Genomic DNA, 17,417 nt, shown 5'->3' on the forward strand with positions numbered 1-17,417 from the left:
GCTCACCTTTACTGGAATATACTCAGTACAAGACTTTACTCCTGTTTTTGAATTGATATTTCTATCACAGATGAGGGGATCATTGGTTTGCATTGCTTTTAACACATTTTGCATGTTTAGCAAGCACACAGTGAACATGCAGGTCTGAATACAGGTCACACGTGGCCGTCAGCTTCAAAACGAAGCGTGAGCACCGAAACAAAAGGTGGGAAATTAGTTCTTCTCCAATCAAGCCTGTCCTCTTTTATCATAGTTCTTATAATTATTCATTTTTCTGAACAGATAGCATCTATGAGAGGGTAAGAGATGCACTAACAATGGGTGGAAGAGCAGCAAAGAGCTGTAACAGGCGAGGACTCCTTAAGATAAAGAACAAAGAGGGCTCATTACAGCAGCCAAAAGAGGGCTGAGAGAACAAGGAAGACCGTGATTATGCTTGTCATGTTTTACATTGTCAGGGCTGGTCTTTAACAGCAAGTGATAAAGAGGAAGAAAAACAAAAATACTCTCCACAACACTTCCTGTCACATGGTTAGAGCGGCTCCTAGAGGAATTATCAGCTGGAGGCTTCATCCTTGCATCTGCTCTTAAATTTCTCTTAAATATACATGTAGTCAGTCAAAGCCGGGGCTCGTTGCTTACGTCTGTTTACGTTATTTCAAGTAAATGTTCCTGCTCCATATGTGCATCTTAAAATCTTCTAAAAGAGCTGTGCATGATTAAGAGTTCAAAATATGAATTTTTATCTTGTGCCAAACCTTGGTGCAGACCCTTAGTGGATCCACAGACTGAAAGAAACCTCTTGGGCTACGGTTGGGCCATTTGTGTGCCTTACATGGTCATATTAGGCATGTTCATTTCCAGTGACATCACACAGAGCTCAAAGCAGGAAAAAGTGTCTGAAACTGAGTTTTCAGATCAGTTTGAACCTGACCTCGATATTTAAAACCTTGGCCATGTTCAATATAGTAGAACACGGCAAAGTGTTCTATATGACAGGAAATGACCTCCAGCACGGTCGCCCCTCCCTGACCTTGGTTCTGCTGGAGGTTTCTTCCAGTTAAAAGCGAGTTTTTCCTTCCCACTGTCATCAGTTGCTCAATTGTATTATTGTAGGGTGTTTAGCTTACGATATAAAGCACCTTGAGGTGATTACTGTTATGATTTGGTGCTATATAAATAAATTAAAATAAGGAAAAGCAGAAAAGGTCTTCTTTAAAGAATATTAACGTCTTAGGTTGTCATCCAAGAAACAGCCATTTACTGTGATTCTCTGTTGCTCCTGAACATTTGTCATTTGTCAAGCAATTCAAATTTCTCGGCATGATTCTTTGGCAGCAGGGGACCCCTTCCTAATGAAAGTCTGTCAGAAGGTTTAGCAGCAGCTGAAGCCAGCATTAAATCTGTTTCTCTGTTAAAGCTTTTACAGGGAGTGCAGAATTATTAGGCAAATGAGTATTTTGTCCACATCATCCTCTGCATGCATGTTGTCTTACTCCAAGCTGTATAGGCTCGAAAGCCTACTACCAATTAAGCATATTAGGTGATGTGCATCTCTGTAATGAGAAGGGGTGTGGTCTAATGACATCAACACCGTATATCAGGTGTGCATAATTATTAGGCAACTTCCTTTCCTTTGGCAAAATGGGTCAAAAGAAGGACTTGACAGGCTCAGAAAAGTCAAAAATAGTGAGATATCTTGCAGAGGGATGCAGCAGTCTCAAAATTGCAAAGCTTCTGAAGCGTGATCATCGAACAATCAAGCGTTTCATTCAAAATAGTCAACAGGGTCGCAAGAAGCGTGTGGAAAAACCAAGGCGCAAAATAACTGCCCATGAACTGAGAAAAGTCAAGCGTGCAGCTGCCACGATGCCACTTGCCAACAGTTTGGCCATATTTCAGAGCTGCAACATCACTGGAGTGCCCAAAAGCACAAGGTGTGCAATACTCAGAGACATGGCCAAGGTAAGAAAGGCTGAAAGACGACCACCACTGAACAAGACACACAAGCTGAAACGTCAAGACTGGGCCAAGAAATATCTCAAGACTGATTTTTCTAAGGTTTTATGGACTGATGAAATGAGAGTGAGTCTTGATGGGCCAGATGGATGGGCCCGTGGCTGGATTGGTAAAGGGCAGAGAGCTCCAGTCCGACTCAGACGCCAGCAAGGTGGAGGTGGAGTACTGGTTTGGGCTGGTATCATCAAAGATGAGCTTGTGGGGCCTTTTCGGGTTGAGGATGGAGTCAAGCTCAACTCCCAGTCCTACTGCCAGTTCCTGGAAGACACCTTCTTCAAGCAGTGGTACAGGAAGAAGTCTGCATCCTTCAAGAAAAACATGATTTTCATGCAGGACAATGCTCCATCACACGCGTCCAAGTACTCCACAGCGTGGCTGGCAAGAAAGGGTGTAAAAGAAGAAAAACTAATGACATGGCCTCCTTGTTCACCTGATCTGAACCCCATTGAGAACCTGTGGTCCATCATCAAATGTGAGATTTACAAGGAGGGAAAACAGTACACCTCTCTGAACAGTGTCTGGGAGGCTGTGGTTGCTGCTGCACGCAATGTTGATGGTGAACAGATCAAAACACTGACAGAATCCATGGATGGCAGGCTTTTGAGTGTCCTTGCAAAGAAAGGTGGCTATATTGGTCGCTGATTTGTTTTTGTTTTGTTTTTGAATGTCAGAAATGTATATTTGTGAATGTGGAGATGTTATATTGGTTTCATAGGTAAAAATAAATCATTGAAATGGGTATATATTTGTTTTTTGTTAAGTTGCCTAATAATTATGCACAGTAATAGTCACCTGCACACACAGATATCCCCCTAAAATAGCTAAAACTAAAAACAAACTAAAAACTACTTCCAAAAACATTCAGCTTTGATATTAATGAGTTTTTTGGGTTCATTGAGAACATGGTTGTTGTTCAATAATAAAATTATTCCTCAAAAATACAACTTGCCTAATAATTCTGCACTCCCTGTATATTCCCCCAAACCACCGTGGAATCGTTCTTTCACATACCTGATGTGCTCAATATGCTGATGCAAGAGGCTTTAGGGCTGCAAGATTACATTATAGCAGAAAATGCCGTGTGAGCTTCCTACCTGAGAACTGCACTCACCTGTTCAGTGGTAAACCCCACAGGGGGGAAGTGGTACCTAACTTCCTGAATACTTCATGAGGTGTCCAGTTGTCATGTGTGAACACTTCTGAGTGCTGACACCAGTTCACTCCTGAATGCATCGTGCAGAGCAGGAGTGAAGGGCAGAGGTGGGGACGGGGTAGCGCCCGGCTGGGAGGTGACGGGCGAGGACATTTTAGTCACAGCGGGGCAGGGACGGTTAGACGGAGCCTCGTCGGCCTCACCGCTGGGGTCTGACTGGCAAATTAGAGAGCGGGAGGTGGAAGGTCAGCTCCGTGGGGGGGCTGTAGTCTGGAAAGAAGGATAAAGGGCAGTGACAGGAGCGAGGAAAATCCCACCCCCAAATGTATAATTGCTGTTTTGATGCTCCCTCAATGTTTGTTCCTGTTTATCTTATTTCTACTTCACAAGCTACTCTGTTTGCTTTTTTCTGGTGCTTTATTTTGCCAAACCAGTTTGGATAAACCAGAAGGATAAACACAACAACGTCTACATATCACAGATAATTGAAGTTACTTGAGTTTGAGGCTTCTGTCCATTTAAAGCAGCTGAAGTGACTTTAGTCAGTGTTTTCATGTGTGTGCATGAAGCAGTTGATTTAAATAATCAAAGCCCATCAAGCTCAGAGGGGATTTATCTTCTCTTTTAGCTTATTTTGCAGCACTTTTTTGTACTGCTCACTCTCTCCAGTCTGATCAGACTCAGGGATCGTGCTCAAGGGATTTTAAAAACACATAGTGTTATCATTTAGATGCTTAATTACTATTAAATAACCATATTAACCTGATGTAAAGTAGATGAGCCAGAGCTCTTGCTCTGGAATTTTTGCATATTTAGCGTTATTCCTCGGTTTTCTTTTCTTTTATTGGACATGGATATTTCTATTTCAAAGGTTTGGTTTGGCACATGCAGGTTTGTGTCATAATTTGGCAAAATTAGTAGAAGTTTGACTTCCCCACAATTAAATTTGCAATAAAGTTCCTAATTTGAGTCTTCTATTCACCATTTCTCCAGCTGATGACCATGGTGTGCAGCATGTCAAAGTCATCTTTGGAGGCTCATTATCAAACATATTTCAAGAGTCCTAACATGAAATGCCACATAAACTCTGAGTCTTCTACAAATGGCCATAAACCCTCTGGAGCAAGTCAAGAGCTCCTTGGTTGCAAATAAAAACATAGACCCGATCTCCGTCACAGACGCTGGAGTGATCCTTAAAGCATGAAAAGGGCTCTAATTGCATTTATCTAAAGTCAGACCGCTGTGGAATACTAATATGGCTGTGAGGGTCTCAAAGTTGGGGCTTAGCTTTAGTGCAAAGAAAAGACTGAATCCCATTTCCTCCCCAATTCCTCCCCCACTCACTATGGGAACCGCAGGGCCTCTCGGGCAGGATTTCCCAGCAGAAAAAGACTTTACTGTATTTGTTTATTTGCCCCAGACAGTTTGCCTTGCTGTGTACGAACGTCTCTTCCCCCATCCCCTCGCTCGCGGCGTCTTCTCCTGCAGAGTGCTCTTGGCAGCCCACAGCCACATGCCTTTCACTGACACACACCATCCTGTCATAAAAATGCCAGCCGGCTCAATAAGGAGAATGTTTGTTCGCAGCGTTTTGGAATTCCCGTCTTGCCTTTCCTCCAGTTGAACCCCAGAGACCCTGAGAGGAAGTTGGAGAATGACTGGAGTCAAATAAAGAGCTGCAAAGGGCTGAAAAGCTGGCAGAATAAGGATCATCATCACTGACTGCTGGGGGTTCAGTGGAAAAGGGTTAAAGAGGGCAAAAGTTTGAGATTTGAGGTTTTTATAGCTGACTGTATTATTTTCATACATATTTCATACTTCTTATTGTTTTTCGTCATTAAAAGATCAGGCGTTGGAGGGCCAGACTGCATTTACTGTCAGCTGCAAGTTCTTGTAGCTTTGGAAATGCCTCAACTTTCCCTCTTCTGGTCAAATTCCAAATGTTTCCGATCCATATATTTGTGAGTCTCAGAAAGTTGACTCTGTTCACCAGCACGTTGTGTTTTCAGCAGGAGAAGCGTTTCGTCACTCAACCAAGTGACTTCTTCAGTCTCAGCTGACTGCAGGTTTCCCCGACCTTATAAACAGTGCATCTGCATAATGACTGAAGCTAGCACCTACTGCCTAACAGTTAACTTTGTGGGATTTCCTTATCTGGGTGATGCATGCATCAAGGCAAGTCTCTAGATTAAGCTTTACTCGCAACTCATCAGATATGAATGCTTCTAAGCAAATGGAAATCCTATAAAGGAAGAGCTGTACAGGCCTGATTGCATGTTAAGAGACTTGATCTGAAATGTAGCGTGCAGCCTAACCCCCGACCCCGAGGAGGTTCATCAGTGACCTGGCAGATGTTATAAGGTGGAGGATCTTTTTGTCTCACTAAAAGGCACAGAGTAACTTTTAAGCCTCAATTTTCAGCATGCATTGTTATTTTCTGTGCAGATTTTCTCTTCCCAGACCTACCTGAGCATCTTTGGTGCACAAACTGACACTAAAACACAAACAGAAACCAGTGATTTATGTCACTGCCACCACTTCTGCTTCCTAATGCTGTCTTCATCGTCCTTTTATGGCGCCGATTACCTCTCTGAAACTGTGCTCTGTACCGAAGCTGAGAGACGCCTGATGTTGACAAAATCTCAGTATTTGGCGCCGTGGAGTTAGCAGTGAACACACTGAAGGCTTTTCAGGCCTTGGGGTGATTTTACGGTTTACCATCCAAAGGTTTATTGAACTCTTTTCTCCATAAAGACGACATTTGATGACCTCCTGTGCACCCTTGGCACTTCAGTATAGGTATAAAAATGTAGTTTGACGACCATTCAAGTAGATTCTGGGTTTTTTCCAGAGTTTAGGTGAGTTCAGAAAAGAGCTTTAAAAACCTTCTATAATGATTTCATTGCTTGTTATTTTTCACCCATCTTTGGATCTCTAAAGTTATCTTGATCTTGAGAGCTGGGAGAGCGCAGCGTAGATGTTCAATAGGCTTCAGGATGTACCTTGTAAGCATTTTGTCCTCCTAGGTGGTCATTTTATGCTAAATTCAGAGGGCTCCATGCCTGCTACTACCCCTTCCCACTTCCAGGTATTGCTCACTACAAGGCTTCCATTACTACATGCTGCACACCAGATTCAACATAAACACAATGTGACTCCAATTTAGAGCTTTGTTAGCACACATCCAGTGTTTGGTTGTCTCTCGCAGCTAAATCAGGAAGTATGTGTGTAAACTGCTGTTGGAAATGCAGATTTACAATCACAGAGTAGTAAGGTGTGTGTGTGTTTGTGTGTTATCGGTGTGTGTGTGTGTGAGAGGATAAACACATTTAACACTCACACAATGTGACGCGTAGGCTGGGAAAACACTGGAGACCTTTCTGTGGCGCGGTGACGTCCTCGCCACGGCAGCTGTCAGTTTAAAGCAGCCACACACACACACACACACACACACACACACACACACACACACACACACACACACCGCCTGAAGTCAGACTGACACGCTGGACGTGCCGCACTGAAGCGTTTCCTTCTGACTGGTTTGAAGAGTGTGTGTTGAAAAGGGTGTGTGCGTTCTCCACGTCAGCTCTTGGCACACTCAGAGGGAGCCGGAATAACACACAGCACGTCTGTGATGACAGGATAATCGGATGTGTGTGCGCCCCAGGGCTGAGTTTAGCTAGCAGCAGCGACAGTTACAACACCTAAGAAAACTTACAGGAGGCCCATTACTGCCATGGTTTTCAAGGAACTCCTGCATAAAATGTAGTGTAGCAAAAATCACATATTCTGATTGTCGAGGGTTAGGATAAGTTTATCTCAAGTGTCCTCCCAAAACAGTCCTTCAACCAAATCGGTTTGAAGTAGAGGCCCTCTACTTCAAACTGTTCCCTGCATCATGTGTTACACCACTAAAGTAAAGAGACAGGGAAAAGGAAATAAAAGAGATCACAGGGATCAAAAAACCACCCTCTTCAACCTCCATCACCCCCAGAGGGGAAGCAGGGAGAGGGGAGTTAAAGAGCTGCTAGATACTGTTAGGTTGGGTTAGTAAAAATGGCTGGGTCAGGGGTTCTGGTTGTGGTCATCCCAAGAGGGTTACATAAAGCAAAATAGCTCATTAGTACAGAATATAATAAAACAGCATTGCTTCATGAGGTAAAAATGACTCAAAATAAGCAAAAATCTAAATGAAGTACTATAAAAACTGAGTATAATACCATCAAGTGGCTCTATGAAGTAAAACAGGACATCTAATATACACACTAAACAACACAATTTAAACAAAAGTGGTTCAGAAACATCTTTTGAAAACCGGGATTGCAAATGTATTTAAATGAAGTGCAAAATATAACCTGATCTCTTTTAATGTGGCTTTTTTTCTTTTGGTGAATTTATCCTAAAATAATAGCAGTGTATATATTAATATTCAGCAAACCTTTATTCTAAGTTGCTGTTGCTGAACTTGCTTATGCTCAACGTCCAATCATCTTCTCTCCTCTCTCCTCCCCTCCCCTCTTTTGTTGTCTCTCCAGCGTCTGATACCGAGCAGGATGCAGCGGTGAAACTTGACCAGGAGCGGGCTGAGATAGTCGCCAAATATGACAAGGTACGCTTCCTTCAGTCAGTGTGAAAGCACACAGAAGCTTTGGTGAAGCGGAAAACCTACAGCAATTACTTTTTTTTTCTCCCTCCTGTGGTCATCCGAAGCCAAATTCCAGCCACTCAGTCATGCTGAGACTCCACCAAACTTCATAACGCTGTGGTGAAATCCCTCCATAAATCACTGCCTTATTGCCCGTGAAACACAATAATAACAGCGTGCCGTGTGCAGAATGTGCCGCCGTGTGATTTAATCATTTTCATAAATTTCGAAAGGCTGTGATTACTGCGCAAGAGCCACATTTCAGATGCAGCATTCTCAGTGAAAATTAACATGCAAATTATACATCTAAAAGCCACCGTTGTCTTTCCAGTGTGTGTGTGTTCAGTGGGCCGTGCGTTATCTGTGTTAGAGGGGCAGAGAACGACAAAAATCCCTCCTGCAGGCCTGAAGGTTTAATAGAAAAGGGAGGAAGCGGATTCGAGTGGTTACTCATTAGACTAAATGAGTGGGTTAATGTGATGTCATGGGCATGGAATGATTTTATTGACTGGGATCCAGAGGTGGCAGTTCCTTCATCCCAAAGCACTTGAATCAGGGGTGTCAAACACGAGATCCACCAATGAATCCCGTGTGGTCCACTGGGTAGCTTTGCAAAGTGGGAAAATTGAATTAAATTTAGTAAATAAATCTAATTTGTTAAATAAAGTGCACAGAAACCCACCGCAGAGATGCCAGCGTCACTACACAGGAGTGAAAATGTCTGCAGATGTGCACTTTTTCCAGATCTGAAGTAGTTTGGATCATGAAGTTGCTGGTATCTTGATCTGTTGTGATCCATAAATTTTAATGTGCTGTGACTGAAGGGTGAATATGGAAAATTAGGCACTGCTGGAAAAAGTACTTACTTTGATTTCTTGTCCAGCCCACTACAGATCAAACCAGGCCGAATGGGGCTCTTGAAACTGAGTTTGACAGCATACGGTGCTGTGCAAAACCCTCAATTTCTTTATATGTTGCATCCAAGTAGTAAGACTTTTTAGTAGTTCGTTTTCAAAGCGGTCTTGAGCAAAGTTTTTCTTTGGACATTGGCTGCTTTTTCACTCATTTTCACTCCAGTTCTTTTTTGTTTAATCAACTAAACACTGACCTATGAATCATTCAAGCATTAAAAAGGCATCTAACTAAAGGGATGAACCAGTGTTCTGTCTGTTCATGACAAACTTTGCAAAGAACTTATTTTCAATTGTGTCTTTAGGCACTTTGCTACTAGCAGCCTGTCACCACAACACATAATTTCTTCCCAAACCTTAAATTTAGGCTATAAAACATGCCAAAGACTGGATTAAACACAGAAATAACAAAGTTCTTTGGGAATAAAGTAGTTCCCAAAGAATTATTAGCTGAAAACCTGACATGTCTGTGTATGGTGTGCAGTGTGTCCTTAAAGAATTTCAGAAACAGGACAAGTGGATTACAAATGATCATATGATTGGGAATGGTCTCAATTTTCAGCATGATCATGACTCCAAACATGCCGCCAATGCAGGAAGAGCAAACCTGGAACATATCAGTCATCAGTGTGTTGTGTCTCCATGTGTGTTTATACACATTTTAATAAATCAATGCACTAATTTCCCATTTTTCTAACAGAATATGAAGAAGGAGGGATTTCTGAAAGCTTTTTAACAGTGTTATGTCTTTATGAAACCAGCCTTTGCTCGTTTAGAGCTGCATGGGTCGAGTCTAAACCCAAGCATCACAATTTGAATTATGTCAAAGTCACCCTCAGCTTCCAACACATGAAGTTAAGGAACAGACTGTTCACTTCCTGCCTGTTATATCCAACACTTCTGACAGGTACGTCACGTAAGTCACGTCACCTGTCAGTGGGTTCTCTGTCCTTTCCCCTCATAAAAAAGCCCACTGAAAGCTCCTATATGTCCCCATGCTGCTTGTTTTTTCACAGAGACTTAAAAAAACAACAACATGCGCTGCAGCATATTATCTAACAATGTCCAGAAACATGTCAGACTTTTATGAATCAGTATGAAGTATGTTAAATATCGCTGAAGAAATGTTGCTTTTACTCAAAATCCTCAGTTCTCTTGTGGTTGGACTGTATGTACGCGCTCCCTTCCTGAGTGACACCTCTGCTACCAAGCACGGCACTATCAGTTGGACCAGCCCACCATGCTCGGTTTGTAAATTAGCCTTTTTAATTTAGTCCAGCAGGCTGCATAATAAGGCTGCCTCATTAAGAGTGAAGAGACCATGGAGAGCGGAGATGATGGAGGTGTGTCTGCGTGTGTGTGTGAGGCAGAATGAGGCACAATCGGAGCTAAATCAGTGTCATTGTCACTGTTGGGGATGGGAGGAGTTTAATAGAGTCTGTTATCACGCTGGCCACAAACACTCGTTGTCTCACGTCATCCGGTGTAAATTTGTGGTTATTAAATGACTTTTGTCGTTGTGGAATGTGCAGAAGTGACTGGTTTTGTTTCCAAATGACACATCTGCTCAGGCCTGACTGCTGCTGCTGATTGCAGAAGTATGGAGCCTATTTTTTATGTTGGGTGGCTGCAAAACTCCGTTTTTTCCCCCAGGTCTCTAATAAGTTTTCTTCACTCACCACATTTCAGTTTTGTTCAAGAAAAATCTGTGTGACCCTCAAGCTTCACTAATAATTTTGGGTGTTAGCCAAGAACAAGATTGTGGGCGAGGGGGTCGGATTTGGAAGGGACTCAGAGCTGGGTTGGTCTCAAGAAGAGCCAGCTGAGGTGTTTTGGGCATGTCCCATTGGGAGGATGCTACAGGGCACACTGGGGAGAGGGTGGATGGATGGATAATTGGCGTTAAAGTCCCTCCCTGGTTTGATATTTATGAAATCAGTGCCCAACAATCAGCCAGATGCTAATAAAACGTCTTAAAATGTATTTATTTTTCCGTAAATATATAGATTTATCTGTGCAGATTTTTTATTTAACAGTTGTGTTCTCTGGAGCATGAATTTTATTCAAACAGTTTGAGAAAGTAAGTCAAGTTCTCACAAGGAGATATAAATGAGACGGCGAAGGTGTGAAATACACCTCAGAACAGGCAGGCAGCTGAACGGTCAGAGGTGAAATGACGAGCCTGATTTAATTTCACCCTGAAACTGACACAGAAATGATGATGATGTAGAGTTTGCGACTCTGTGGATACTCGCAGAGCGAGGGGGGAGAACGACACACAGAGATCTTCTGATTCCCCTGAGGCGCTCCTCAGTGTTTGACTTATCTATTTCAAGGGTGAGTTTCTGTTTGTGCTGAGGGAGCGGTGCAAAAACTGGGTGGGAGCAGAGGGAGGAGACGATTTTTGAAATATTTCACCTCGACATCTGGATGTCAGGCCGACCTGTTAACCACTCACAGCCTTCTCAGGGCTTCGCAAAGCATTTGGCAACCTCCAACAGGCTTTAGCAGCAGAGACATAAGAGAGAGGGGCATGACAATAGAGATCTATAATAGACTTCTGTGACAATCAGAAGCTTAGTAGACTGTTGTACTGACAAACAGCAGAGGTACATGTCCTGTAATTTGCACACAGGCAGCAGAAGTGTAAGCTGACGGTGAAATGGTTCTTTAACCTTATTTTGCAGCAGAAAAATGCTTTATTCATAACTATATATATATATATATATTAGGGGTGCAACAATACTCATATCGATATTGAACCGTTCGATACAGTGCTTTCGGTTTGGTACGCATATGTATCGAACAATACAACATTTTTTATTTATTTTATCAACTTTTCTTCTGATGATGCTGTCTGTGTTGAGCGCTCAGTGGATCTGCTTTCCACTACTCCGCCTAGGCTGCACTGTCGAGCGCAGATCCACTGAGCGCAGCACAAGCTAGCAAGACAGAAGCTAAGCTCGTTGCAACATGGCAACTGCCTCAACGCTACCTCCCCCATTGAACCTCCCCCACCCTCATTCAGATCTGGCGTTTGGAACTATCTTGGTTTTCATGTGAAGTATGACCCTGATGGTAAGCGCGTCATGGACAAAAGTAAAACAGTATGTGGGATGTGCCACGCAATGCTCAATTGGTGGGAACTAGTGCGTTAGCGCAGTCAGCTTGTTAACGTGTTGACGCCGTCCAGCCCCACGCACGGGGCGATCCGCGGTAGCTCGTTAACGGAGATTTGCCGTGTTGTGGCGTTAACATCATTTTAACGAGATTAACGCTGACAGCACTAGTGGGAACACAACGAATATGACTGCGACATCATCCTAGTGCAAAGACAAGTGGAAGCAGACAAAAACAACAAGCACGCATGCTACAAACTTTACCCGAGTCATTTAGACAGCCGTTAGCACATGATTCTCCTTATGGGGACCTGATATGTTTAATATGCTGCTGAGAATATAGCCCAGAAGAAGCGTATAGTATAGCGTTTATTTTGGAAAGAGCCATTTCTCTGTAATAAACTCTCTTTTCCAAAGATGAGTGATTTCTCTATCAGTTAGATTTATATTTTTTTTATTCTTTTGTTGTTTCAAGTAAAAAAGTAAGTAAAATTTATTTATATAGCGCTTTTCACAGATAAAAATCACAAAGTGCTTTACAACACAGAAAATGGGAATATAAAAACAATATAACAGTAAATAAAACAATGTAAAACAATAAAACTATAAAAACAGCATAAGAAGAAATTAATCAAATGCTTTTCTAAATAAAAATGTCTTCAGCTGTTTCTTAAAAGAATCAATGGAGTCCGTGCAGCGAAGAGACGGCGACAGCGTTTCAGCAACGTTAAATTTAAAAACTGTACTTTTGAGTTAAAATATATATTTATAATTTTAATAAATGACAAATTAAAAAGGCATGAACATTTTTTTGTATCAAAAAATATCGAACCGTGACACCAAAGTATCGAACCGAACTGTGAATTTTGTGTATCGTTGCACCCCTAATATATATATATATATATATATATATATATATATATACATACACCTACACATTTTGCATTTTATTGAAAATAGTTTGTAGAGCCAAAAGGCCAATTTGGTTAAAATAATAAACCAACTTTGCTGATTCCTGTTTTCCTGTCGTTTGAGCAGCTGACAGCTCAAAAAATTGTTTTGCATACTCCCCTTCTGAAATAAGTTTTGGCCTCTAGATTTTTAACATCAAACATATTTAACATGTAGACTCAGTAAAATGAAGCTGGAAGCAAGCATAATGTTTATTACTTTTTTTGTCTTTCACATCGCTGGGCGCTTGCTTGCTGAACAGCACAGAGGCACAGAAAGAGCTCTACTTTTCACTCAGCTCTTCAAAAGAAAATCACTTTAGGCTGAAATGTTTGACTAAAGTCAGTTGTTTAAGTTTGTATGGTAGATATTTCCCATAAAAGCACTCCTTTCTTGTTGGACTCTAGTAGAGAAGCTTTGCATGATTCACAGTCCAAAATAATCCTTGTTTATCTTATGCTGGAGATTCTTTTCCTCAGCTCAGTCATTGTCCAAAGCAAGCTGTTTTTGCTCCTCCTCCTTTAATCCTTCTTGGTTTATTGGTCTTAACATTATGATCAGTGACAGGTGACGTGACTATCACTGAGTATCCCTTCATCGAGGCACCTGTTAGTGGGTGGGATATATTTGTAAGGAACTAAACTTAGTCCTCAAAGTTGCTGTTAGAAGCAGGTTTCCCACCATGTGGATGTTACTTTGACACATACCACCAACCTGAGCACTTTTGCAGAGCATGTACACCGTTTCATGGACCAGTACTCCCTGATGGCTGCGGCCTCTTTCAGCAGGAGTGGTTCAAGGAGCACAACAATGAGTTTAAAGTTTTGACTTTGCCTCCAGACTGCCCAGTTCTCAATCCAGTCGAGCATCTGTGGGATGTGCTGTCAGATCCCACGCCACACCTTCAGGGGTCTTTGGAGAGTCCATGCCTCGATGGGTTAATATTAGGCAGGTGGTCATAATGTTATCCCTGATCGGTGTGCATGATTCAGATTTTGTGATAAAATTGAGTAAAAGCCGGATCAGAACTAGAATGTATGTAGTGAAATCAGAAAAAAACGTTGGTCCTTCATACATACATGAAGTTGAAGCAAACTTGGAAGAAAGTTTTCTCAGCATCAGTGGGGACTAGCGTACTGTTTAGTATTTATGGTCGTAGTTCTCCTGGATTTGAGGTCATTGCTAAGTTTTGCTAAGCTGAGATGAATGATGTATTTGGCTGAGCCAATCCTTTATCTCACTGTGAATGTAAAACAGCTTTAACAGTTTCAAAGAGATGGTTCGGAAGAAGGAAGCTTGTGTGCAGATCAACAAAGGCCGCTTCATCCTGCCTCAAATCAACGAAATATCCAACATTTCAGACATTTGTACCTTTATTTTCTGACCTTTTTGTGCTTCCATCACTCATTTTTCTCACACATTGTCTCTCTGATATTCTCTTTATAACACTTCCTCAAACACTCTGCCTCTGGGTTTCCTATTTCACTGACGGTCGAGTGGTTTTTAGGACGCCTCGAGTCAGATGGTGACGCAGGTGGACGTCTGGCTGTTCATTTCACACCTGTTAATCGCTGGTCACACACAAACACACACTCACACCGACGCACTTTCTCAAGGGCGCCAGAGTCGAAGCCCCCACATGTAATCTAGCAGCCAATCAAAACACTATCCTCTCCCCCTGAAGAACGTGGGTGGCATGTAATTTGGAGCTCCATCAGAAGCCAGTGTTCAGTTTATTTCACTGAACAGCAGGCATCAGTCAAACAAACTAGGATACCAGTTACTTTGCAGATTAACTGATATATTGTTTTTTCTATAAAGAATCACAAAATCCTCAGAAATGGGGCATCCTCAGAAGGTCAAAGGTGATCTTGATTTTTGATGGCCAATTTAGAAATTCACCAATCTGAATTTTTTCCCCTTTCTCTCTTCTTTGTTCCAGGGAAAAGACGCCCCCGTGGACCCCTGGGAGGACAGTAACTTCCGTCTGTACAAAGTTGTCGACCGCTTTGGCTTCGTCCAGTAAGCTCTCGCACACATACATCCTATAATCAGGCCTAATAACTACATTAGTAAACTTCAAAGCCCAGTCTACCACGCTGAAGGGAGAAAGAAAGCGAGCAGCAGCTGTCCAGACGGGTGTTGCTGAGAGATGAGTGTGTCTGTGGCTTGAGCCGGGCTGGTCAGAGGCTGTGCTAGAGTGTTTTATATATAGGCTGGCACATGCAGCTTGGTTGGCCACAATCACAGAGCATCAGTGTGAGGATAGAGTGGTACGATTCAACGAGACATAGGAGGAGGAGGGTGCTGGAGTAAAGAAACTTCGGGGTTATACGATTGGTTAAAACCGGGACAGGAGTATGCTGAGGTCAAGGTCACTGACTGGGCAGGAGAAAACGAAGCCCATGGAGGGTGTTTTGAATTGGGCAGACAGTTGGCGCTGGAGAAAACAGCGTGACCTCTGAGTAGTTTTAAGGTTAGAGAATCTGTGTGGGCAGAACCACCAGAACAAGACTAGATGTGAAGTTTCCGTCTCTCCCAAGGCTCTTTTTCCAAAAGTTGGGTTACTTCAGTAAAGTATAAATGCTGGTGTCATGTTCAGAGTCAATCTGAAGCACGAACTGTATGTGTAGATGTTATGTAGTCATGGTTTAAAAAAAATAAGCTAACTATCGCATTAAAGCAGGAAGCAAACAGCAGACTGTTTAAGTCTGTGATTTGTCAGCATATCCATCTACCTTGGCCTGTCAGACTTCTCATCTCACCTCATCGTTTGCTCTGTTCATAACTACTATGAACAGAGCATGAACCCATTACTATGGGCTGTAATGAACTGTTTACACAACCTATGGGTTGTGATTTAGTGGACTGCCATTCCTATAAACAGTACAGCAAATGTGGTGGATTTTTTTTAAATGATTTCAAAGGTTAGATAATATTTGATGAAAGAACCAAAATAGTTGGCGACTGGTCCAGACAGCAAGGAAATTGCATCTGGTAAACTAGCTAGAGAAGCATAGCATTAGGTTTAATCTTATGTAGCTTGACTTTGACTTGACTAACTGTTCTGCATTGGTTAGATCTCTAAAAGACATGTTTAGAATGGAAGCCACCATACAGGGCTATTAGTCTGTACATGTAGAAATGATAAATAGTTGTCCTGGTTAATACTGGGTTAACGCTGGTTTAAAAGTGAAGGTTTTAGTAGATATTGGTTCATGCATTTTTTCCTTCCCACTGTCGCCAACTGCTCGCTCATAGGGGATTGTGTGATTGTTGGGGATTTTTCTGTATTATTGTCGGGTCATTACCTTACAATGTAAACCAAATTGAGGCAACAATGGGCGAGGTGTCATCCTTTCCTCACAAAGTAAAGCAGATATACGGCTGAACTGGAAGCTCCTGCATAATTCGAAACCAGAGTCTGAGCAGACGTGACCAAGGGGTCGAGGTATGGTAAGAGTGGTTTCAACAGGAGCTGAAACCAGATTATTCTCCAGTGACTAACTTCTGATAAACAGACACAAGATTAAGGAATGTCCAATCTGTTATTTCCTGTTTGTGTGACCACTGACATATGTGATGTTCCCTCCTACTGATAACAGTCAGGGAGTGAGATGAACTCTTTAAAAAAAAGTATTTTCTGGAAGGAAAATATATCAACTATGATTCATAACTAAAAACTTAGAGGTTAAGAGACTTAAGATCTCATTCCTCCAGCTGTTTTCCTTACTAATTTCTTCTGCTTTCCTCTCCTTTCTTTAGTGAGACTGAACTTCCATCCTACGACTCGGTGGAGGAAAAGGTGAGAGGTGTTGCTTCTCGTTGTTTTTAAACAAATCCATCTGTGCAGCTTTGGGGTATTTTTATAATAAAAAAAGAGCTCCTTCTCAGCTACGCAAATCAGAAAATTACATTTCACGTTCCTGCTTTCACTTCCCCTGCATTAGGAAAACCCTGAGAATGTAATAAGATAGACCGGTTTGGTTTGAGACTGAAGCACGGGACACAGGAAACCCTTTGTTGTAGTTCTTGCTTAGTGTTGCGTGACTGCCCCAGAGGTAAAAAAGAAAGATCTGGGTCGATCCTAATAGAAATGGGAAGCCTACACATGGGTTAGTAAGGTGCTGGGCCACCTTGGCAATGATCTCAAAGTCTGTTGAATTCGACCTGACGGATGAACATTATTCTCCCAAAAGATATTCCCTCAGTTGGTGTTGGGTGTAGAGAAAGCTGCTTGATCAACCACAATCTCCCAGTTGGTGTTCATCTGGTTGACATGGGTCCCTGGGCCTTGTGTTTCACACCCCTGCTCAAAGATTACAAACAGTGTTGTGTAATTCATGAAATGCTACCTGCAGATACCCAAGAGACTCGATGTATTATTTGTATCTTAGTGCAGATGAGCAGTTACCTGTTGGTTCAAAGATGTTTGGATGTGACCCCGACAGACGGCCGGGCCTTCCTCTCCCGGTTAACAAGTGAGGCAGAATGCAAGCTGCATGGTTCATGCATTCATCTGCTGCGTCAGAGCGAACTGCTGTAAAAGCGCTTGAGCAGAATGATGCGTAACTGCGTTCTGCACAGGCGTGTGGACGCAAGCCTGCAAGACCTAC

The 17,417-nt window shown here is 42.3% G+C and overlaps 1 protein-coding gene across 4 annotated transcripts in view; it reads left to right on the plus strand.

Annotated features, from left to right (window-relative positions):
- usp6nl (USP6 N-terminal like) overlaps window positions 1-17,417 on the plus strand; it is a 97,517-nt gene that overhangs the window by 57,159 nt on the left and 22,941 nt on the right. For all 4 annotated transcript variants that reach the window (XM_084909245.1, XM_084909247.1, XM_084909243.1 and 1 more), the window contains 3 exons: window positions 7,711-7,784; window positions 14,744-14,823; window positions 16,567-16,606. In XM_084909245.1, coding sequence (XP_084765371.1) covers window positions 7,711-7,784; window positions 14,744-14,823; window positions 16,567-16,606 — 194 coding nt within the window. The remainder of the gene's footprint in view (window positions 1-7,710; window positions 7,785-14,743; window positions 14,824-16,566; window positions 16,607-17,417) is intronic.

The sequence above is a fragment of the Perissodus microlepis genome, chromosome 17 (genome assembly GCF_051167445.1).
Source record: "Perissodus microlepis isolate ML-2025 ecotype Zambia chromosome 17, ASM5116744v1, whole genome shotgun sequence".
Taxonomy (NCBI): Eukaryota; Metazoa; Chordata; class Actinopteri; order Cichliformes; family Cichlidae; genus Perissodus; species Perissodus microlepis.